Below are 23,542 nucleotides of genomic sequence, written 5' to 3' on the forward strand. Positions count from 1 at the left end.
AAGCTCTCCTAAAATCCCGCACAGGTTACATCTGGTGGCCCATTTTTAGGCTCTTAAACCTCCTGTACCCAACTCTTTACTAATCATCATAGCTCACATGTAATTAGTTTATCACACCAGGGGCAAGCACAGACTCCGTAACGACGTACGGCATCAGCTCAGGAAACACACAAGAGAGGAGGGCTAGCACGAGGCACGCGGTCCACCCTCTGCCATCCCACGGAGAGCGGGGCTTGGACTGGACATGGCTGGATGCGGTGCGCATTGTGCCCCAGGAGAGGGACCCCCGCCCCCTGCCACCTCACATATTTACACAACGATCGAGGGGGGAAGGGAAACACTTGACCAAGTTGGAAGACCCTGATATTTGCAAACTGGATTAGGGGCTGGAGGAGGAGCAACTAAAACTCAGTCTGTGTGCCCTCTCTGGTTTCCGCCAGAGGGCTTACCGCTCTCCCTGTAGAGACCACCGGTTGCTAAGTTACCTGTGAGCGAGCTGTAAGGGCTGTAGACCAGTCGGATTGACTGACTGATTGATCTCCACAGGGTGCTTACTATTTGCTAGGCATTACCTCATTTACACTCACAACAACCTGATGAGGTATAGTCCTCATTTCACGGATGGTGAAACTGAATCTAGAGAGACTTGGCCATAAACATTCAGCTATACAGAGGAGAGAGAAGACTCAAACCCAGAGCAGGCCAATTCCAGAGAGTCGGTTCTTGGCTTGCAACTCACGGCCCTCCCTACATCATGCTGCCATTGTCACTTAACTTGTCAGGTCCCCGTCTCCTTAAAGTAGGGCCAATACCTTTCATCTCTGTATCCCCACTATAGACATCCAGTGAGCATTTGTTGAATGCATGGATGCATTGATTTCATACTTTGTCTTCCCACAAGCTCATGCCCTTATCACACTGCCTTTCGATCCAACCCTGGAGAAGGGTGGAAGGTATTGCTCTGAAGACCAAGTGAGCCACAGTATAGAGGTCAAGTTCAGTGAAACTGATGAACACCTCAAGGCTACTCCAAGAGGCACACAACCTCTCCCACAAGGCCAGGAAAATGGAGGTCTTACCTCTCGGTGCCTTGCTGATGTGAATTCTTATTTACTGCACATTCCCATGTAATGGTCTTTAGCCAATGGCTTATCAAAAATGTCACATTTGGCTCCTCGCCCTCCCAAGATCAATAGGAGGGTCTTCTGTGGGCTGGTGGTGAAAATGAATCAAATCCCCGAAGACAGGGAGAGAACTGGGAATGTGTCCAGTCACAGAATGGCTTTCCAAGCACCAAAGAGGAACAGAATCCCAGACACCAGGCAGCTTCTCAATCTTTTACCAGGCAGCAGCGTGACCTTGGGCAAGTTACTTCGGCTCTCGGAATCTCCACTCTCCAATCCCTAAGCCAGCGATAGTAACGGCACCGACCACTGAGGGCCATTAGGAGTCGGGCCAGGCTCATGGTAAGCAATCAATGTCAGCTATTCTTATGCCTATTATTATTGTTACAAAAGCTTGACATATTGCAAATCCTTTGTGCTAGCAATTTCACTCTTAAGAATTCATCATAAGGAAATTATTAAAAAAATACATGAACATAAACCCGCAAAGATGTTTACTGTAGTAGTAGGATTCTTTTTTTTTTTTTTAAATGATTTTTTATTATATTATGTTAGTCACCATACAGTACATCCCCGGTTTCCGATGTAAGGCTCGATGATTCATTAGTTGTGTATAACACCCAGTGCACCATGCAATACGTGCCCTCCTTACTACCCATCACCGGTCTATCCCATTCCCCCACCCCCCTCCCCTCTGAAGTCCTCAGTTTGTTTCTCATAGTCCATAGTCTCTCATGTTTCATTCCCCCTTCTGATTACCCCCCCTTTCTTTATCCCTTTCTTCCCCTATGTAGTAGTAGGATTCTAATGCTGAAAAAGGGAGATTGGTTCCAAAACTTTTTAATCTTTAGAATGGACTATTTGTGAAGCATTTGCAATGAGTTTATGGAAGAATATTCAGATTCAGAAAGATGTTCCCTACCTATCTTTATGCAAAGAATCAGGATAAAAACTGCATGTATGGTATAATCCTATATTTGTAAAAATGTTTGCTACATGTGAATAGAAAACTGTCTGGAAAATATACTAAAAAATGTTGTTTTCTATGTTTTCTAGCATCATCATATATTGCTTTTATAATGAGAAAAACACAAATAAAGGTTATCGTTTTAAAAAATTGAAATTTGTTTTGTATTGTTTGGGGCTTGTGTTATAGATGCTTTGAAAAGCATGGTAATAGTAGCTGCTATCATTTCTATGTGCCGGCACGGTTCCAAGCACCTTATAAGGATTACCTCATTTAAATCTCACAGCAATGCTATGAATGTGTAATATTACTGTCTCCACTTTATAGATGAGGTAATGGAGGCACAGAGAGGCTGAGTGACTTGTCCAAGGCCACACAGCTGCAAAGTACTAGAGGCTGAAGTTCAAGACCAGGCAGTCTGGACTGGTCCATACTTTTTCTGCCCATGCTTGTCTGTGTTGGGAACAGCAGCACCGGCATTCCACAGAATGTTTACTTATGCTTTATTTTTATCTGTGTATTTACATATTTTGAAAATTACACTTAAATCCCTGCACTGACTTGATATATACTATACTATCTATTATCTGAGGATATTTGGAATTAATAACAGGCCACTTAAAATGAACGCCCTTAACAAACGGGAACACGATTAGGACTTTATCTTGAAGAATGAAGCTCTAATTATGAACAAATTATTTTTATCTCAGACTTAGGAAAATTCAGGTTATAGTAGGAACCATACTCTAATTGTTCGAATGCACATTTAGTTTCCTTCCATAAACAAAAATGTGAGGGCAAACATTTCGTTGTTTCTCAGCTTCATCGATTGCAAAACACATCCTGGTCTCAGAGATGTCAAAGATGAGCACCATGTCAGCTCCGAATCGATGGAACACTCGAGAACAAGGCAGCGTCAATCGAGCTCGACTGGTGTAACACCATCAAAAGGGATATTTCTGTAAACATCCTGGACGTCTTTGTCAAATCCTAGCACCTCTCTTGATGTCATTATAACCGTCCTCTCGGAAGGGCTGATTTTGTCACCTCGTTACCTGCGTTTCCTCAGCCAGATCCAGATTTACCAAGGCTTCCCCCTGCCCTTCAAGGCAGATCTCCGGCACCCCTGTCACTGCCTTAATGAGATGCCTGTTTGCGCGTGAGTTTTACGGGTAGCCCACCAGTGACGGTGTTTACATGGCACTTTGCACAGGCTGCTCCTGGAACAGAGCGCCTTCCAGAGACCAGAAGAAAGAGGGGTCTGACTGCTCTGCTCCGGACATACCAGCCTCAAGGCTCTGAACGACATCTCCGTTCCTTCACGTGTAAACGGGGACTGTTCCTCATAGCGCCTATCTCACTGGGTCATCGCGAGGATAAAATCATTCACGGGAAATAGTCCCTGGCATGTCGAGCAACCAGCTAATGCTGACACTTACTATCGGAACTAGTGTTACACCGGGAGGGAGCTCCGAGTGGAGAATATTTTTATAAGCGATCAGATGATTAATGAATGTTTTTGTCTTATAACAACTTTTGCTTCCTTACAAAACATCCTTAACCTGAAAGGGGCTTCAATTAACATTTTAAGAGCCATTAATTTTTGTGAAGATGTGGGAATAAAGCTTTTCTTAATATCTCTGAACATAGACTTGAACTTCTGTAACTCTCATTTATTAGGAAACTTATCGATCTGCAAGCGGCTTTCTTTGAACGCACACTGGTGTGTCCTTGCTCCGATAAAGTTGTGTAAGCAGCTGCACTGGTAGATCCTGTCCCACCAAATGCCATGCAGAACAGAAGTACCAGTTTGTGCCAGAATGTGAAACCAGGAGTGCCATTTCAAATGGACATGATATATATATATGTATATATTCATATGTATCCTATAGGTCTACGTATATATCTATATGTGTGTGTGTGTGTGTGTGTGTGTGTGTGTGTGTGTGTGTGTTTTAGTGAAGACAGTTTCAAAGCTAACTTTAAGTTTAGGGTGCAGCCTCTCTATTTCTGTATTTAAGGCAAGGGATGGAAGTCGTTAGATTTCTTAAGTGATTTAGCCTTGAAACAATTATTTCCTATTGCTCCTCTTTCAAGCTTGTGGATCAATTTAATTGAAGAGTAGTCAGAGCCCGTAAAGGAAAGGATTAAAGAAAATACTGCTGTGATTTGCAACTTACGTATATATATTCATTGTGATTTTTCTCAAAATGGTGCAAACAAAACAAAGTATATAAATAAATTGAATCTTGAGCATGATATAAGATTATAGTCACCATCTATAGCCTCCTAATGCTTCTTTTACTCAAAATAGATTCAAGCTTGTCACAAATGCACTTTTCTTAAAGAGAGAGGCATTACAAAAATTAAGAAAAGTATAAAGAATATGGTGACGAATATCCATATCTGAACCACTCAAATGAATAAATGTTAACATTTTGTCGTATTTATTTCCAATCTTCGTGCGTGTGTGCTGGAGATGGGGAGGGAGTGCACTTTACTGTTAATATTTTATTATGGGTAACAGCAAGTGCATTTCTGAACCTAATTCTCAGTCCTGTTCTCCTTACCTGAACCGAGAGGCGATCCCCCCATGAGTTAGTCTCTCTCCCTGTGTCTCTATCTGTGTAGCTGTATATAGAGTTTTTTCTATTACACATACAGTAAACATACATATTCCAAGATTAACATTATAATAAATATAGATTTGAACTATACACTATAGTTATGCTAATAAAATCGTTGCTTTTATCCATTTTATTTTTGGGGTTCTACATAAGATCTCACTTGAAGATAAAGGTCTTTGCCTAGAAAATTTGCAAACTCCTGAATTACAGAGCCTCTGAGAGTCTGCTCAGTCTAAATACATGATGTGGTACTTGCTATCCTCTCTTCCTCCTCCCTGTCTTCCCAGTTTCTGTTTTTTTCTCCCTGAGTTCCACATTCTCAAGTGTTACCCGTCCTGAAAAACACCCACAGTGTCCTCCCATGCATCCCCTCCACACCAGCTCTCTTGTAAAACTCAAGCAGCCCTGGGATTTCTCCCTAGCTCTGCTTGGTGGCTGCCCAGGAGGGCACCCGTTCATTTAAGTGGCAGCTTCGGGTCCTGTTAGGATACACCAAATAATCACAAGGGGCCTCCTGAGAAACACCTTTCCAAAAGCACTTTAAGTACAATACAGAACACACCAAGTCTCTCTTGGTTTCACAAAATTTTTCTCCATACCTCAAATTCTTTGGGAAAGGAAAGGTCTGAAAAACATGCCTATAAAAATATGTCTCCCTCCAAAATGAAGTTAAATCGTTTTGTGACGTGCTATGCAAGCTGACAGTCATACCCTGATATTCCCTCTGCACGAAGCTCACAGCTCCACAGGAAGGGGGGACGTCGGGGGAGAGCCCATCTGACCAGTCAGCGGGGAGAGAAGCACGGTGCTCAGAGCACTCAATATCCCCCTCTCCCTGGGACCTAGCCCATCCCACCTCTGATTGCAACTGTGTGCCATTTACATACTTGGGCAAGAGAGAAGGGGACAAAGAAAAGTGAGAGTTCATTTTCAAAGAAGGCTCTGAATTGGAAAGGGATAAACCCAAGGGGGCAAAAGCTAACATCACTAATCGCCATCTATAAATTTGCTTTAAAAAATGTCATTTAGGGGAATTCTGCTGATGAAGACAAATAGGAATGTGTGCTCAGCTCATTTTATCTTGGTCCACACATGCTCCACCTCCCGGATTCGAGAGCATTTCCTATGATCCTGGAGCAATCCGTGGTCTCTTAAATAGTTCCCTATTGTTTGATGTGCCTGGTGGCTAGTTTCACTTCCCAGCCCACAGACACATCTCAGCGTAAAGCCCCGGGGGTCGACGGCGTCTGCTTCTAGCTTAGTGCCATGCGATCCCTAGCATCTCCCTCTAAGAACCCGCTGGAGCTGCAAGCCCACCCTCTGCGTCCAAGTTGCCTCTGGAAGTCACCGGGCTCCTGGCTCCATCAGTCTGAGTGATGAAATAGGCATTTTTAATATTTGCTAAACAGGACTGTGGAGAAGGTGAGGCTCAGCAGGGCTCCCAAGCGGTAAGAGCATCTTGTTGTCTCGGGTTAATCATGTACCTCATTTGCCGATTATTGACTTGTTCTCACAAAGGATTTTACTTGGCTTGACATAGCAGTAGCAATCAGTGATGAACTGTCAAGCAAACTTGCTCACCGCCTTAACCACCCAAGACCCTGACTTGCGGCAGCAACCTCTGAAATTTCCTTTGATGCCTAGCACCGTAGCCAGGGCAGATTATTATTATTGCTTCAAGTCTGATCGGTTTCCTTTCCAGAACTGGGGCTGAGCAAATCTGACACAGTTTGTCCGATTTCAAATGCCTGGCGAGACGCACTAGGCTTCCTCACACACCATCCCTGTTGAGAATTCGACATTATGCAATGGGTCGGATGAGACTGGCTCATATTGACTTTGTTTTGTTTTTGTCTAGGTCTTAAAAAATGCAATACAGGGTGTCAAAATGCTGCATTCAAAAGACAATATAATAGCTACCTTTCAAAGGGACAAAGATGAAACAACGAAAACACTCAGGGTACGTAAGGATTCAGGTAATAAAATGAGCGCCTAGGCCCTGCTGCTGGAAGCTAGGAGTGGAGGGTATGTAACGGGGGAAACTTTCAGAAGGACAATTTGGCAATTCGTAGGAAGTCCTCAAGGCTTGACTTTCAGGAAAGAGTTAAGGGTGTCCACAAATACCAGCCACGAAGACAGGTGACTCAACATTTTATTGTAAGTCAGTAGGGCTTTCCGTTGATTTATCTGGTGCTCCCCGTCTCAGGGTCGACATCAGATTGTATTTCGTGCTCCACTGAAGTTAGGATGGGACTTGCTTTGGTCCGTCAGACAAGGGCTTAAATGACATGCGTCACTTCCAAGCAGAAGTATTCAGGGATTGGTCCAGAATTCACCACTTTCTTCTTCCTTTGCTACAGGGAACTAGAATCTCCCTGAGAGTGAAGGTTCCATAGGTCTGTGTCCTTGAAGGAGGCTGACATTGCGCCGAGTCTTCTTTAATCCACGTGACCGTGTGAAGACGGGTCTCCCAACTTCAGCACTACTGACATTCTGGGAGGGGCAATTCTCTGTCGTGGAGGCTGTCCTGTGCGTGCTTAGCGGCACCCCTAGGCTTGACCCACTAGCTAGTAGTAGTACCTCTGTCCGTGTGACAACCCAAAATATTCCCAAACATTGCCAAAGCCATCTGCGTTGGGGGCAAAACCACCCCTGGTAAACAAAAAAATAGCTTCTGTTATTTTAAGCCAGTTAGATTCTTAGCTTTTTTTCCCCCTGCATTTGATAGATTTTATTATAGCAAAAAACATATGTAAACATTTACCAAAAGGGGGTAAAAATTCTAGCTGTTTTTGCTTCCTTTTCTCTGTTTTGAAATTTTTTCTACAATGAGAACACAGTTTGTTCTTCCATAAGAAGGAAAACACACTAGAAAATTAATTTTACCTTAAGAAGCTATATTTACATAATTGCTCACCTATATACAGTATTTGCTAGGGCCACACGGAGTTTCTTAGTACCACGAAACACTTGTATATGATATCTTTATGTTGTGCTTTAGTATAGTGTTTTCTCATTCTGCCTTTGTTGTGGTGGTGTAATTACAGCAGCACCGCGAGCTACATAACACAGGGAGACAAACTGAGGCTCAAATAGGTTAAGGGCTAAGTCTAAGGTCTCCTGGTTAATATGTAGCAGGGCCTCCATTCTGAGTTCTCCAATTCCAGGGCTTTCTCCCCTATGCCACGTTGCCTCTGTATCGTTGTAAAAAGCCACATTCAAAAAGTCAACTGGGACTCACTCTGATTCTTGAGAAATTTAAGCAGGTAAGAAAGGATTCTCCTCTGTATTTAATATCCTTGGACAAGGATACTAAACCTTGTAGGCTCTTGGTCAAAGCATGATACGCAATAAAATTTAAGCATAGCTATTTTATGCAACACAGCCAATAGAATTTCATAGTCATCCCCCCTCCCCATCTCCTCTTTCTCTCTTCCCAGCTCAAATGAGTCACCTTGGCTAGACTGCCAATCCCCATAGAACTTATGTTCCTTGATAGGATATGCCAATAGAAATGAGAAATTCTCTAACAGTTTGAGATGTGAGTTAGTCACCTATCCCTGCAAGGAGCTAAGCACCGTCTCCTCGAGGAAATGTAGCTCATCAGATGGACATGAGTGCGTGCGATGGCAGTGACTGAATATGAGAATGTGTAGGGAGTCAGGGTTTTCTCTTTTTCTTTTCTTAAGAAGCGCCCCTATATTGTACCTGTCTTGTGCATTTCTAAGCATCTGCGTTGTGTCTCGCTTACTTGACCCTCCAGTGCACGCTAAACTCCCAAATTGGCAGCTGGACTGAAACCCTCAGCATACATCAGCCCATGCCTATTCATTCCCCTTCCCTTGAACTGTGATGAGGCTGTCCCTGGAGTGGAGCTATTTTGAGAGGACGACCGCTAGAACAATCACTAGCCTGGCAGGAGATGGACAGTGTGGTGTAGCCACAAAAGAAGAAAAGACATTGTCATTGAGGGTTTGAGTCCTGAATGTCAGAACAGCAGGGAAACTGGGTAGAGTACGTTTCTGCCTGCTGTCCACTATCACTCAGTTACAGGGAGTTACCTACTCGACTTGCCATGATCATTTGCTTTCCCATGGTACTGGTTGTTTGGAACATGCGAGGGAAGGGGGACAACAGTGCTCTGGAATAGTGTGGGGAAGAAGCGTTTTCCTCCAGCAAAGCTCCTTGCATCCAACCGGCTGAGAGGAAACTTATTCTCGGCTGTGCCCAGAGCCATGTTCATATTTACTCAAATAAGGCCAATAAGCAGATTTCACCACTGCAAGTCCTCCATTGTGCTGTGGTAGAGTCAGTGGAGCCTGAAGGTCAAGGACACCACCTCACAATTTGCATAATTTCCCAGGGCAGCACCCTGCCACCTGGCCAGAAGTTACAGAAACGCCACAGGGACTCCTCTCAGCTGACTCCCGCTCTTTCTCTGGATGCGAATCTCTTTGAAGAGCAGATGCAATTTTTGTATCCGGAGTTCTGCTTGGTCAGGGGCTATGTTAACTCATCTCTGAATAATCAGTGCCTAGACCAATAAATATTTTCTGGATGGATGGAGGATTTATTGATTACCACTTTACATATTGGTGCCTATAGCCTGGGCCATGTATGGTAAAACAAAACAAAACAAAACCAGAAAACAAAACAAAAAGCCCCACAGCCCTCCTCTGGCCCCTTATGCTGATTTTTTGATACTTTCAGGTTGTAAAGATGGGATTGCAAGTAAGTTTCATTTTGAGAGCCAACACCGGTCAGTTGGTAGTGGCCGCGCACTGAGCTCACGGAGGAAAAAGTGCAGCCATCGATTAGCAATGTCTGCCATGAGCCTAAGACAAAGAAATGGTGGCCTCACTCTTTTGCATTTGCCAATGGGTTTAGAGCTTTCAATTCTTTCAATTCAATTTTCTAGATGAATACCTTTCCAGCACATTTTAAAGTCATCTTTGACTGGATATAATGAGTAGTTAAGGAAGTTTTCCTTCCACTGGGGTATTTTCCTAATGTACTTCTTTATGTACTTGCTGGATTTGAAAGCAAATGAGGCAGGAAAGCCCTACTTGGTTTTTCTTGGGATATGCAATTCTTATTGGAAAAGAAAACCAAGCTAGGTGGGTGTTAATTTATCCCTAATGGTGTGTATATAATAAAATCTCTACCAGGACAAATTAAAGGATGGATGAAAAACAATGAAATCCATAATCTCTTCATTCCCAACGCTGGGGATAATCTCACTTTCATAGTGCCAAGGACATCCCAAGGAACTCAGTAGAGGGAAGAACAGAAATCATGGAGAAATGGCTGAATTTTGGTTAATTTACACAACTCTTTTGAGATATATTGGGATGTCTCCTACTGATATTTTCACAAATTAATCCAGTAACTAGAATACCTGAAGTGAAAATGCCCGAGGATTAACCTCCAGGGCTGGCAAAGCTGACTTCACCAGGTAGGAACGTCATCTTTTTTTTTTTTTTTTGAGATATCATTCATACAACATAAATTCTGCCATTCTATAATTCAGTAGTTTTTCATATATTCACTATGTTGTAAAATCGTCACCACTATCTAATTCCTGAGCATTGATAACACCCCTAACAGAAACCCCAAACCTACCAGCAGTCAGTCCCGATTCCCTCCTCCCCCACCCCTGGCAATCACTCATCACCTTGCTGTCTCTATGGGTCTGCCTATTCTGGACAATAGATAGAATCATACAGTACGTGGCCTTTTGTATCTGGCTTTTACCTAGAACCATACTTTTCAAGATTCATTGATGCTTTAGCATGGAACAACTCTTCCCTCCTTTTTATAGTTGAGGGGTACTTCACTGTATGCATAGGTCATATTTGTTTATCCATTCATCAGTTCATGGACATTTGGGTTGTTTCCACTTTTTGGCTATGATGAATAACGAGCTCTGAACACTCATGTGTATGTTTTTATGAGAAAGAACATTTTCGGTTCTCTGTGTGTGTACCTAGAAGTAGAATTGTTGGGTCACACGGTGATTCTAGGTTTGACTTACTGAAGAACTGTCAGATTCTTCCACAGCAGCTGCACTATTTTACATCCTCGCCAGCAATACGCCAATGCTCTCATTGCTCCACATCCCTGCCAACACTTGTTAGTGTCCAACGTTCAATCACAGCCATCCTAGTGGGTACAGAGTGGGAATTTCTTTAAACCCCTAGTTCCATCGAGCGTGGTCATACCTGGGCATGAGATGGTGGAAGTCCCCTTCTTATGTAAACACCAAAGAGAGCATCCTTCCCAAGGGAGATGTTGAACTTTAAGAACTGGGGTTGACTGATGTGAATCTGTGATCTCCAAAACACGCCTGGGGGGACTTCTTGGGTCACCCGTCGACCAACTTCTGCTTCACCACTGTCTATGCTGCTATTTTTCAATGACCAGGGCACTGGAAAACAGGAAGTGACATCAAATCAGTGACATTTGTACATATTTGTTGGTTCTACAGTTCTGTTTATTTGCATGCCAGGAATTGAAAAAAAAATGAAGATGAGGGGCGCCTGGGTGGCACAGCGGTTAAGCGTCTGCCTTCGGCTCAGGGCGTGATCCCGGCGTTATGGGATCAAGCCCCACATCAGGCTCCTCTGCTATGAGCCTGCTTCTTCCTCTCCCACTCCCCCTGCTTGTGTTCCCTCTCTCGCTGGCTGTCTCTATCTCTGTCAAATAAATAAATAAAATCTTTAAAAAAAAAAAGAAAAAAAATGAAGATGAAACTCATAGTAGTTTAAGTATAAACTCATAACCCAGGGCACGATACTGGCATGATGCCTTCTGAACTTCTTCTAAAATTGCTCTTTACTGATCAAATACAGTAGGAGCTGGAGTCTGGGAAGTACATGTAAAGCTTGCAACAACCTTGAATAGGGCTGGGGTGTACAACTATCAGCAGGGGAGATGAGAGTGATATTAACCAGGCACCAGATTTAATTCTTGTAGCCTTTAATTATTCTTCCCAGCCAGAAACAAGTCCAATATACTGACATTTTCATAAATGAAAAAAAAAAAAAAAGGAAGCAACAATGAACAAACATTGGCTCAGAGTAAGTAACAACGGAAAATAAGGACTGGATCTCAGACTGACCTAATATTGGGGGTGACTCCTTCCTTGGGAGGGATCGAAGCACCATGTGGGAATCACACTTCTCTCATGCATCTCTGTTGCATTTGAAATCACGTATATAGAAAATATTGGTTACCCACATTCAGTTTCCTTCAGAACTTTAACAAAAGGAGTTGCAGAAATACCGATTTTTAAAGAGGATCTCTTAGTAACAGTGAAGCAGCCAGTACCTTCTATACTCTTTATTTGCAAACACAGAATTAAGAAAAAGCTGGGAGTTACTAGCAGTCGCCCAAAGAAAGCAAGTTCATCTCTCAGAGCCTTGTTTTCCTGATCTCTTAAATGGGAATAAAACCTAAGTGGAATCTAGCTTTATAATGGTCATTTGTGACTTGTTCAGATGGAACTTCTGAAAGAAGTTCTGGGGGTCTTTTCACTTTTTGATCAGTCACTTTGGTGGCCTTGTGGGTCGGAAAACTTCTTTAGCCTGATGGGCAAAGGATGAGAATCAAGCTCCCTTCTGCATTCTGTAATAGACAGGCTTTTCTGAAAATATTTATCTATATTTGGCTCCAATTCAGTGCAAAAGGTTTTGTTCGGTCAGGAGAGATCATGGAATTGCTGAAGGCTGGCACGAAGGGTTAGTGGAGCTGTCTGACTTAGCAGCCCTGGTCTGTTACTATCTAGCCCCTGCATCAAGACAAGACTCATTAATGACCTTGGTGCTACTTTCTCCATCTGTAAAATGGAGAGGTGAAATTTTTGGATCTCTGAAGGTTTTCCACATCTAAATTATAAAAGAAAACCACAGAATGACTTGAGGGTGTGAAGTTATTTTTTTTTCCTCCGTGTGTGTGTGTGTGTGTGTGTGTGTGTGTTTTAAAACAAGAGAGGGGATGATTCATTTTTATTTAGCTCAATAGCAGATCAAATAAAAAGTCAACAAGGGCTTAAAATAAAGCAGGAGAAACAATGATTTGGACTTTAAAAAGAAACTCTTGGCCTCTAGAATAATAAAACCAGGGAACGGGCTTCTAAGGGAAGTTTGGAAGCTTTCATCACACAATATCGTTAAGAAGAAACAACTACTAAGTCACGAATGGGTCAGATCTTTCGATGGGACTAGATGGTTTGTTCCTCAAACATGTTATGTGGATGTCGGACATGCAATACTTCCCTGTAGGGGGAGAAATACTACACACTATGGAAGAGGAGCGACTCTGGGCTGAGACTGCCCTGGTTCAAATCCCGGCTTGGCCACTTGCTAAGTTTATCTGCTCTCTGTGCCTTAGTCCCCACATCTGTATCGCTGGGACACTATTACTTATTTTACAGGGTTGTTATGAGGATTTAATGCGCTAATCCATGCAAAGCTCTTAACATAATTTTAGGCACAACACAAGTCCTAAATAGAAATTAGCTATCATTATTATTATTATCTGTAAGGCTCTCAGCCTAAACAGAATGTTGTTTATTTTGCTGAAATAATGACATGACCAGGGGGAAACACTTGTTATCACCCATTAATCAGAAGCTCTAATTATTATGATTTGAAAACTAATTTGTACTTAAAAATGCTGCTGTTGGCAGACTCCCCTCTCCCCCCACATTAAGGCCTTTTGGGGGAAGGGATATAATATAAAGGACCCAGTAAAGAAGGGGTATAATAAAAAGGGCCCCTGGGGAAGAACAGTTTAGTCACCCCAGCAATCACAGTGTGGCAACAAGTTAAAGAAATTCATTCAAAATAAAAAAGAATTTTAAAGAAATTATTCATCTTTAAACTTAATAAGATGGGCTTTCCTTCATGTCTGTTGGGCTTTCAGGGGTTGCTGGGTTAATGACAGGATATGAAAAAGAAGCAGGAAATCAGCACCCACGAGCCCACTAATCTACTGCTGAAACCTAAACGGATTTTGATAATGTCAAGCCAAATGAGGAAGCAAGAGATTCGCAAGGGCGCCAGCTGCCAGAGAGCAGTCGCTCTGGAGAAATTCAGACAAGGAGCCTCAGGGGTTTGGTTCGTATCATAGTGGGATCCCCGTTCTTTTACTAGACCCAACTTCAGGACACTGCCTTCGGTAAATCAGCTGCTACTACCAGTGAGTACCGGCTGCCTTTTCAGTGTTCACACCCCCTCCTGGGGTTTCATAGGCTCCCCTCCTTCATGTCTCATCCGCTAAAGGAGGCAGCGCACGTGAGGGATGAAGTACAGGTTTTGCAGCCAGACAGAGCTGGGTTAAAATGCTGTCTCCAGTTCTTCCTTGCTGTGTGACCTCTAGCAATTTGCTTAACCTCTCTGGGCCTCCATTTTTTTTTTTAATGTAAAATGGAAATGATACTAGTAACTGTCTCATGGGGTGGGAGCAACAAATGGGAGTACACAAAGGAGGACTTGTACAGGGCCTAGCACATAATAATAGCAAAATAAATGCTAGTTAGTTGCATTTAATTAAATTTAAAAAAATGAAAAACTATAAGGGAAAGCACCTAGCTTTCTTTGTAAAGGATTTTCTAAAAGAAAAGCAACATTGTATGGATATGTGATATATCCGTACTTATACATGCACACATGTATATATGCGTTTATGTATCTGTATACCCACCAATCGAGGGAGAGTGTCGAGTTCTTCTGACATAGACTTAACTATGGAAACAACTGTAAAACAGGTAGTCAGGATCTGTTTTCACTACTGATTTTTGGTGGGACTCTCCACCTTCACACTGGTGCCCTCTTTTTCTTTTTACCCCTCCTTCGCTCCTACCACCAGACAAATAGGCTTCTCTTCTCCGTGTTCACAGCTTCTACCCTTAAGTGTACTAACGAGTCCAGCACCTGTTGCTCGGTCCTGTAATTGATCTGCTTACCTTCCCAAGTCTCTCATATTAGACACCGTAGGCCCTGACCCCGAATGCATCTTTGGGTTCTCTGTGGTTTACGCTGGCAAACCGTGGGTGATTTATAAATGTTTGTTGAACTGAATCAAGTTTTATTTGCCCATCTGATGGGGTGTTTTAACATAACCCCTGCGACTACTAGGTAGAACGGGAGCCTTAAGGAAGATTTATTTTGAAAAGTTGCATGTAAATTGACTTTTTCTCCTAAATAAAATGGAAAGCTCAAAAGCTTTACAGGGTAATTTACTATTTAAAGGAAACTGCCTTGTGAATCCTTTTCAAAAATCATGAGTAAACTCTTAATTTATCTTTTGTGTAAAACCTTAGAAATAAGTAAGCAAGCCAGGGGAGCTGAAATGTAGTGGAAAGGTCCTTAGATTAATAAGCAAAAGCCATGGGTCCTAATCCTGATACTTAACGACCTTGGACCTTTTGTGGAAAGGAATAGGGGTGTAAATGAACTCTTTGGTTGAACTCCCCTCCTTGCTACTAAGCAGCTGGCTGGTTTGAGGCCTGTCTAGCTCTCAAGGTCTCAGTGTCCTTGACTACAAGAGAGTGGTTTGGACCCACAGATATCTTAAGGGGCATTCTACTGGAGCCTACTATGTTCTACAGAGTGGGGGTGGGGTCTCTGTGTACGCGCTGCAAAGGGTATAATATAAGCGTGTGTGTGTGTGTGTGTGTGTGTGTGTGTGTGTTGCCTGCGGGAGGTAGCAGGGGTCAGCAAGTGAAGGAGATTTCACTTTTAATAAATTTAACATAAGTTACAGTTACCGTTAAAAGCTAGTGACTACTTTCAAACTAAATTCTCCAGATATGCAACCGAATTATGCTTTTGCAAAGTGGAATTTTCACTACTGCCCACAAATACATACTTTTATATATAAAATCTTCATTTTGAAATAATTTCAGGTTTACAGAAAAATTAAAAAAATAGCACAAGGAAGTCCTGCATATCATTCACCCAGATTCCATAAATTTAATACATATTTGTTCTATCATTCTATTTTTTTGCTGGAACATTGAGACTAAGTTACAGAAGATTGTTTTTACCTCTCAATATTTCTATGCATTTTTCCTAAAAACAAGGATACCCTTTTTTCAGAACCACCGCACAGTTCTCAAAAACAGAAAATTAACATTGATATAATGGTATTCCTAATTTATAGACCTGATCCAAATTTGCCAACTGTTACACTAACATTCTTTATAGCCAAGGGAAAAATCTTTTTCTATATATTTAACAAAACATCTTTAAAATGAGTGTGCAGAACTTCTCTAATTTTAAAAAGAACATAAAGGGAAAAAATGTGATGCAAATACTGCCTCGAAAGAGATAAAAAGGGAAGGTGGCTTTTGCACATTGCTGGAGCCCGTGTGGGGAACCGTCTCCATGAGTCCGTCCTGGGAGGCCAAGTCCCTGGGCTGGTGTCCAGGCGTGAAGGTCTGTGCTGCTCTCGAAGGTCAAAGAGGCCGGCACCCTGAGCCAGGCTCCCAGTCCCACAAAGCAGGATCTGAACCTGGGCTCTCCCTGGCCCTGCAAGCTATTCTGGGACCACAAACATGGCCAATTCCTAACAGAGTGCCACTGAGAGACAGGCAACAAGGTAACAAAGTAATTAAGGTTTCTATCTTCCGCGCCCTCCTCGGGGGACTGCCCTTATGAAGAACAGAGATCTCAGGAGGCATGCGGCACAGCGGAGCTGTCAGCCCGGGTTTGAATCCCAGCTCTGACAACTACTAGCTGTGTGCTGGGCTAACCACTGCCCCAATCTGGGTTTGTCTACTCATCTGTATAATGGGGTTGCTTTTGAGGATTAACCAGGGTAACATACGCAGGACCCAATTTGTGGTATATCTGCACCTTTCTACCCGGGTGTTGTGCTGCTTACACACAGCCATAACTATTTATTGCAGACCTGGAGTATAAATTTGTGATGGTCTAATTAAAATATAGGCTGCCTAGTGTAGGCACAATGAACTAAGAAAGGGCTAACAGGTGGGGTAGGACTCAGTGAAACAGGAAGTCCCTTTCCAGGGCAGCTGACGTCAGTCCTCAATGAGTGATCAGTATGTCTACAGACAGGGAGGGACCTGTCACATGAAGGAAGCCGCTAAGGACAGAGAAAACAAAGTCACAAGTTCATGTGCTCCAAATTCCAGGTGCTGATGTATACTCTAGCGGCTTCTCATGTGGACAACAGCGCAGGCTGCATTAGCGAAAAGCTGCCGGATTTTCTTCACTTAATAATGACTAATGGACGTCCCGAGCAATGACGTGTAGGTCATTCACCCATACGTCATGCAGCAAACATTTGTCAAGCATCTACTACAGCACTAGGTATTTTTGGTCAACATCAAAAGTTGTCCTACTCCCATTATCCCTTGTCCAGACAGCAGGGCAAGGTCCCGTGGACCCTAGGTGGGCTTGAATTGGTGGCATCAGGAGAAGAAGATTTAAACAGCCATTGCACAATCATTCACCAAAAGTCTGGCCACCACCCTTGGGTTCTGGCTAGTGACTGAGCATGGTGGCCTGGCAAGCAGCACGGAGTCCCGCCTCTATCTCCCTGAACCGTGGCTTCCGCGTCAAACTTTGCTCCCTACCTATGAGCTGCAGGACAGAAAGCGGAGATGATGACCACTTTGCCCTAAGAAGCAGATGCTTCGTGATGGTCCTGGCTGGTTCATCTCCAGCTTAAAGATGAGATTTCTGGGATTTTTGAGGCAACACTCTAATGATCAATTTTACAGGCTAGTCCACCTCTATAACTCCACGGAAGATTGCTCATGTAAATGTGAAGCTATTGCCTATTTCAGAAACATGTACCTAAAATTCCAACCAGTTAAGTAAGACTGATGTTGAGCAAAACGACAGCCTTCCATAGCCACATTAGGAGCTAATCATTTCAGAAAATGTTGCCATAATTCATTTATGGAAACAGCGAGACTATTCCCCAAACAAGTGATAACGGGAATGGACTCGTAGTCATACCAGGGAAATGAAGCCTCATATTAATACTTCCTAAACTTAACCGAACTCCAGAGGCACCTCGACATAAATCTGCCTTGCAGATTATTCTGCCTCACATAGTTTTATCTATTGCAAATAAAGTTGAATTCAGAATATTGCTTCAGTCATTACACCTCGTTTCCATTTATTTGGGAATCAGGAAGACCATCTGAGGGTTCTGTTTAACCAAGAGATAGGCAGAAAGATTCTCGTAAAGACATTAGATTCACTGCCTTACACTAGAGCTCATCTGAGTCACCAGCAGCCCATCAGCCCTCACCCTGCTGCAGGCTGGCTATTCTTCAGGAAAAGATTTCTATGCTGAGCGTTCGCTGCTCCCGTGATGTATTCACAACATCACACAGCAATAATGATTTTTATAAAATCCTTCAGCGCTTGGGACTACATGTGGCCTTTACATCTTTTGAAACCCCAATTTGTCACCTTCGATAAAAATGGCCAACTCTTTGCCACTAAGGGCGTTAACAGACATTTATATATCTGACCATTCAGGTGAACATGATTCTGCATTAATATGTAGTTCAGTTTATTAGTGTTATTTATAGCAGCTACAATTTACTGAGTGGTTACTGCTGGCCATGTAGTCTCCTGATACCTTTATGATTTTTCTAGTTTTCGGATTAGAGGATCATGAAAATACAATGACTTGCCTAAGGTCACATGGCTCTTATGCGGTGGAGCTGGGATCAGAAGGCATGCCTGACTGCTTCCAGAACCCACACATCTAACCACTATGCTAACTGCTCTTCAGATGCTGGGCTAAGTACAAGACATACAAAGAGGTGTGTATCCAAGCAGATAGCAGAGACCCCCTCCTCCCCAGCCCCGGTGGGTGTACCAGTCAACTCTGAAAGAGAAACGTGCCAACGCAAGTGAGGACAAATGCACCAGGGAGGGAAATTGATCATCTCGCTGTTAGTACCCATCTCAAACCATGAGGATGTCATGTCCAACAGAAACTGTACAACTTAGAAGGGGGTGGTGGGTAGCAATCAGAGCTAAAATCACCAAGATGAGGCGCTTAAGCACTACTCATCTGTAACAAAGGGAGAGTAAGATGGCCTCCAAAATGAGAGGAGCTGTTGTGCTGGTACGTAGGCTATTGGTTTATTTGCCAGTAGACGTGCCGTATTGTAATGGTTGGCTCAAACATAACTACCCCTCACCCTTCTGGGAACTTCACTGACTTTGAAAAAGCCCCACGTAGGGAAGTGATCATTTTGAAACCCTGGGCTGTGTTCATTGAGAGGCTGACAAGAGCCAGAGGAAGAATTATCAACCTCCCTGCTAATCTGGCTCCTAGTACCATGCATTAAGCCAACTAGTAAAAATCATTATGAAGTTTTTGCTGAAAGGGCAAGTGTAGAAAAACATGTTTCTAAACAGAATAACAGTCTTTGCCATTTTTTTCCAACTTGCATACCATCTGGAAATTCTGATTTTTTTTTTTCTCAAAGGGTAGGAAAGAAATGTGCTCCAGGCACAAATAAATGTTTACAGCTGAGTTATAAACCGAGAATGGTGGGGCTTAAAACAGACAGGCTGGCAGTGATGGAACACGAGCTGCAGTGAGACAAATAATGCTGTGGGGGACGGGCCAGCTTGTTCTTGCACATTGGCCCTTTGAATGGGAAGTCTTGCTTCCCACTGACCTCATCAAGCAAATGTTTGAGAAAGAGTCTTCACATCTGGGTTTATCCTAATTCTTAGAAGGTGAAGGAAAAAGATGAAGCTGAACGATGGTCTATCTTGACATTCTGAAGGCAGACTTCACCTTGGGAAAACACGACACCTCATAAGAAGTGGCAGTCCGGGGATGCTTGTTAAATGGAGCAACTGAGAGATGTCACGATGATGTCAGTGACAACCAATATTCACGAATCTCTTTTTAAGTGCCTGATCCCACACACTGTGTTTTATAAGCATCGTCTCACTTATACTGGATGCCAAGAAGATGAGGGGTACCATCTTACAGATGAGGAATTGGTGGCTGAGGGAGGACACATGACCTGCTTGTGTTCATGCAGCTAAGTGATGGAGCTGGCAGTTGTAACCGGCTGGACCAACTCTAGAGTATTCCATTACATAGGATCTGTCAATGGAATGTTATCAAAAACATGCCCATCATTTGGTCAAGAAGGAAAGGCTGATATATTGGGAGTTTGGTCTCTTCTGCCTCATCTCCTGTAATTTGTAGTTGCAGAACAGTCTGAGGAAAACAGAAACGGGTTTGCAAATGATACAGAGCAGTGGGCCAACTTCCATAATGGGTCAGCTAACAAATACTTTAGGCTTTAGTGGGCCATCTCGTCTCTGTTGCATCTACTCAGCTCCATTGTTGCAGTGCAAAAGCAGCCACAGGCAATGGATGACCATGAGGCTGTGCTCCAATAAAACTTTATTTGCAAAAACACATGGCTGGCCCGATTTGGTCCATGAGATGTTATTTGCTGACCCCTGATATAGAGGACACCTTGAATTTAAAATGAGTGATAGGTTTTGAGAATGATCCATGAAATTCTACTTGCGAGTTTATTCTTTCTTAAGATCAGTGCACAAATTGGCTACATATGATGTGCCCTTTAAAAGCTCTTGTATTCTTTGCCTCTGGGCCTAGCCAATCAAACTGGATTCCCTTATGTTATCTGACCAGGTCAGAACACTGTATTGAATCTTCGTTCTCAAGGCTTATCTAATCCCAGATCTATAGAAAAAGTGCTCTGTGCTCTTGTAATGAAGATGTATGAGTTCATTCCTTTTAACATAGAAATACACTCGAGATGGTGAGTGATTCTGGCAGTACGTGGGCTCCCTTTTCTTGATGTGAAACCCAACCACCAAACCAACCACGTTAAGGTTTAATTGAAAGAGAGAATGGAGAAAAAATAAACGAGGAACAACAACACATGGAAAAGGGAAGACAAAGCCCAAAGAACATACTCTCCTAACTAATTAATCAAGTGCTTTGTTTCCACTAACATATCAGAGTGTGTAGGCTGCCCTATTAGACTCCTTTCCAAATCTGAGCAATGCAAACACTCCTAAAGACCAGGTAATGAAATCTCTATCGATGTGCCATCTTAGATGGAACTCACATACCCTTGTTTTGCTTACATTTTAATTTGCTTCTGCTGGATACTTACCCAGTAATTGCTTAATAAGATTAACCTCCCCGGCAATGTGTGGTGTATCTTGATTAAAACATTATCGGAGTGAAGGATTATCGTATACCACAAAAAATGGAGGGGGTGTTATTTAATTAACTTATTGCCAATATATCTTGATTGTCTCTTTGAAACACTGGAAAACTAGTCGATTAGAATTGATTCAGGTTATCTAAATGTATAGAATTGGGAGTGGGGAGGAGGGAGGTCTCTGCGTAAAGAAATTGAGACCTGAGGTCACTTTTTAAAAAAAGACATAGGTGGGTGTGAGAAAACGAAAATCTTTCTAGTTATTTTTCAAACCAAACTTTACAATAGCTTAAGAGATCTGCTATCTTCAGTCATAAGAAGAGTACTATTTTGGTGTTCAGAAAGGAGATGTTCCCAGTTTTCTTTCAAGTTTAAGCAATTTTAAATTCTCACGCTTTTTCACAGAAAGTCCTATTGACAAAATTCATTGGACAACAATTTGGTCACCACTTCTCTGTCTCATAACTCATTTGGAAATGAACTGGCACTCTTACATGACTTACACAACATTTTCAAGAGCACGTTGCCTCTGAGGGGGAAATTCTGGCCTTTCCAAAGACACCATGGAAAGGGTTTCTTCATTTGTTAATTTAGAGGCACTGTACTCTTAGTTAGGACTTGTTCTCTGCAGGAATCTTCTGTCTTGCTGGTGTGGGATGCTCAGGAGGGGGTGGCAGCTGGAAACACAGCTTAATCACGAAGGCGCAGAGCGGCTGACCTTAATTTACGGAAGTGAATGCCTATCAGTGATTCTCTTTGGTAAAGGGTGCTATTTAAAAAGCATTTGTATGTAACTTCAGAATGGAGACACATATGAAATGTATCCCTGTGCCCGATGAGCAAATATGCATGTTCACTTTCAAATGTGTGTTCTGCGTTCTTCTCAAAGGACAAGGCGCTGCTGGGTTGTAGATTAAAGGGCGCTTACGGATCAAACAAAGCGGAGATCCCCTAAAGCAGCGTTTCTCAAAGAGCAGCACCGTGGACCTCTGGGGCAGGATGGCTCTGCGCTGTAGGGGCCGTCCCGTGCACTGCACGCTGTTTAACTGCAGCTCAGTCTCTCCCTGCTAAATGCCACTTTCATGTCCTCTAATTGGGACAACCGAAGAAGTCTTCGGACACTTGCCCAATGACCCCTAGGGGCCAAAAACACCCTGCAGAGAAGACTGTCATAAAGGAAATGGGAGTTGCAATGGTGGCAAGTACTGGAGGGGAATGGACTGCACATAAGAGGCCAACAAATCCGGCTCTGGGCTTTTTTGGTCAGTTAAGGCAGAACATGGTCCATTAAGGCAAAATACACTCTCCATTTTTAGGTCTAGTTTTAGTTACCTGATAATGGATGGCGTATAATTTCATCCTCAGATAAAACTTTTTCATGCTTGCTTAAAGGTAATTTAGTGTTATGATTAGGATAGATGGATGAGTAAAGCGATTCTTAAAGATTAGATAAAAAGACAAAAAAGTCACACTCGAAGCCATTAGGACAACTCTGGGGAGAATAATTTAAGCAACATTAGCATTTCAGGATGACTCACGTACACCTCTAAGGGAAGATGAATTCTGGAATCTTCTCTGGGGAAAATGACTGCGCTAAGGAAAACGCCAACATCTTGCCCAAAGATGCACAAGGCACAGACCTCAGTTTAAATTTGTACCTGCCTACATGTTTGATTCGGGGGAAAGTTTCTAAACCATCCTGAGCCTCAGTTTCCCTGAGGTGATTTCCCTCCCGTTAAAGCTGCTGAAGTCAGGCAACGCTAAGCCCGGCACACACCAGGTGCCCCATAAACGTTACTTCCTTTCTTGTCTCTGAAATATCTCTGTGGGGTATTTTCTGACATGTGGGGGTAAACTGCCCAGATGTGGTAAGAGGCAGAGTGGAAGAGCCTGTGTTTGGAGAAGCCCCTGTTGGTGATTTCCATCCTGAATTAAGTACAGCCCACTGCGTGCCCAGTGTGCCTCGTGCGCCTAGCTTTGCCATTGGCTGCTGTGGTTTTATTAACTGCCCCACGTCCCCGCCTCCCCGAAGTTCTGTTTTCTCTTTTCCTTCTTAGCACCTTGTTAGCGCCTACTTTTTTTTTTCCTGCAAGAACACAGTTGCTTGATTGCTTCAATAAACATTTCCATTGTCCCCTTTACTGTTCAGAGAAGAGGAGCTTTGTTCCCGAGTTGTCAAAACTCTTTTCTCTTCTCTCCCAAAGCGGAACAGCTCAGAATCTCTTTCACGCCAGGCAGCGCTTCCTCCCTGGGGAGGCTGCGTCTCTCCTCTGGGGAGAGGGCTCTGGTCTAGTGGCATGTGCTGCCTGCTGCTCGCGGCTCTCTTGACTAGGCAGGACTTTCTCCTGCTGCTGCTGCCGCTCTTGCTGCCGCTTCTGCCCGGGCCTTGGGAGGCTTTCAAGTCGCTCCAGATAGCATAGGTAGGCATCTTGCACTGAGAAGGCACCGTGCCAACTCTCAGTGACTCCAGCCAAACACAGCTAACAGACAGGAACAGCAAATGGCTTTGAACGGGAGAACCTAGGAAAGGCGATGATTTTGTTCCCCCGTTTCTTTTCCTTTTCGCGTACCTCCCAAGATGTGGATTAGAAAACCTGAA

The 23,542-nt window shown here is 43.1% G+C and overlaps 1 protein-coding gene across 1 annotated transcript in view; it reads right to left on the reverse strand.

The window, feature by feature from the left end:
* TENM2 (teneurin transmembrane protein 2) overlaps positions 1-23,542 on the reverse strand; it is a 524,046-nt gene that overhangs the window by 184,859 nt on the left and 315,645 nt on the right. The window contains exon 6 of the mRNA XM_045792137.2: positions 10,940-11,145. Within this exon, the coding sequence (XP_045648093.2) occupies positions 10,940-11,145 (206 nt within the window). The remainder of the gene's footprint in view (positions 1-10,939; positions 11,146-23,542) is intronic.

This window comes from Ursus americanus, chromosome 15 (genome assembly GCF_024610735.1).
Source record: "Ursus americanus isolate L20-20 chromosome 15, mUrsAme1.1.p, whole genome shotgun sequence".
NCBI lineage: Eukaryota > Metazoa > Chordata > Mammalia > Carnivora > Ursidae > Ursus > Ursus americanus.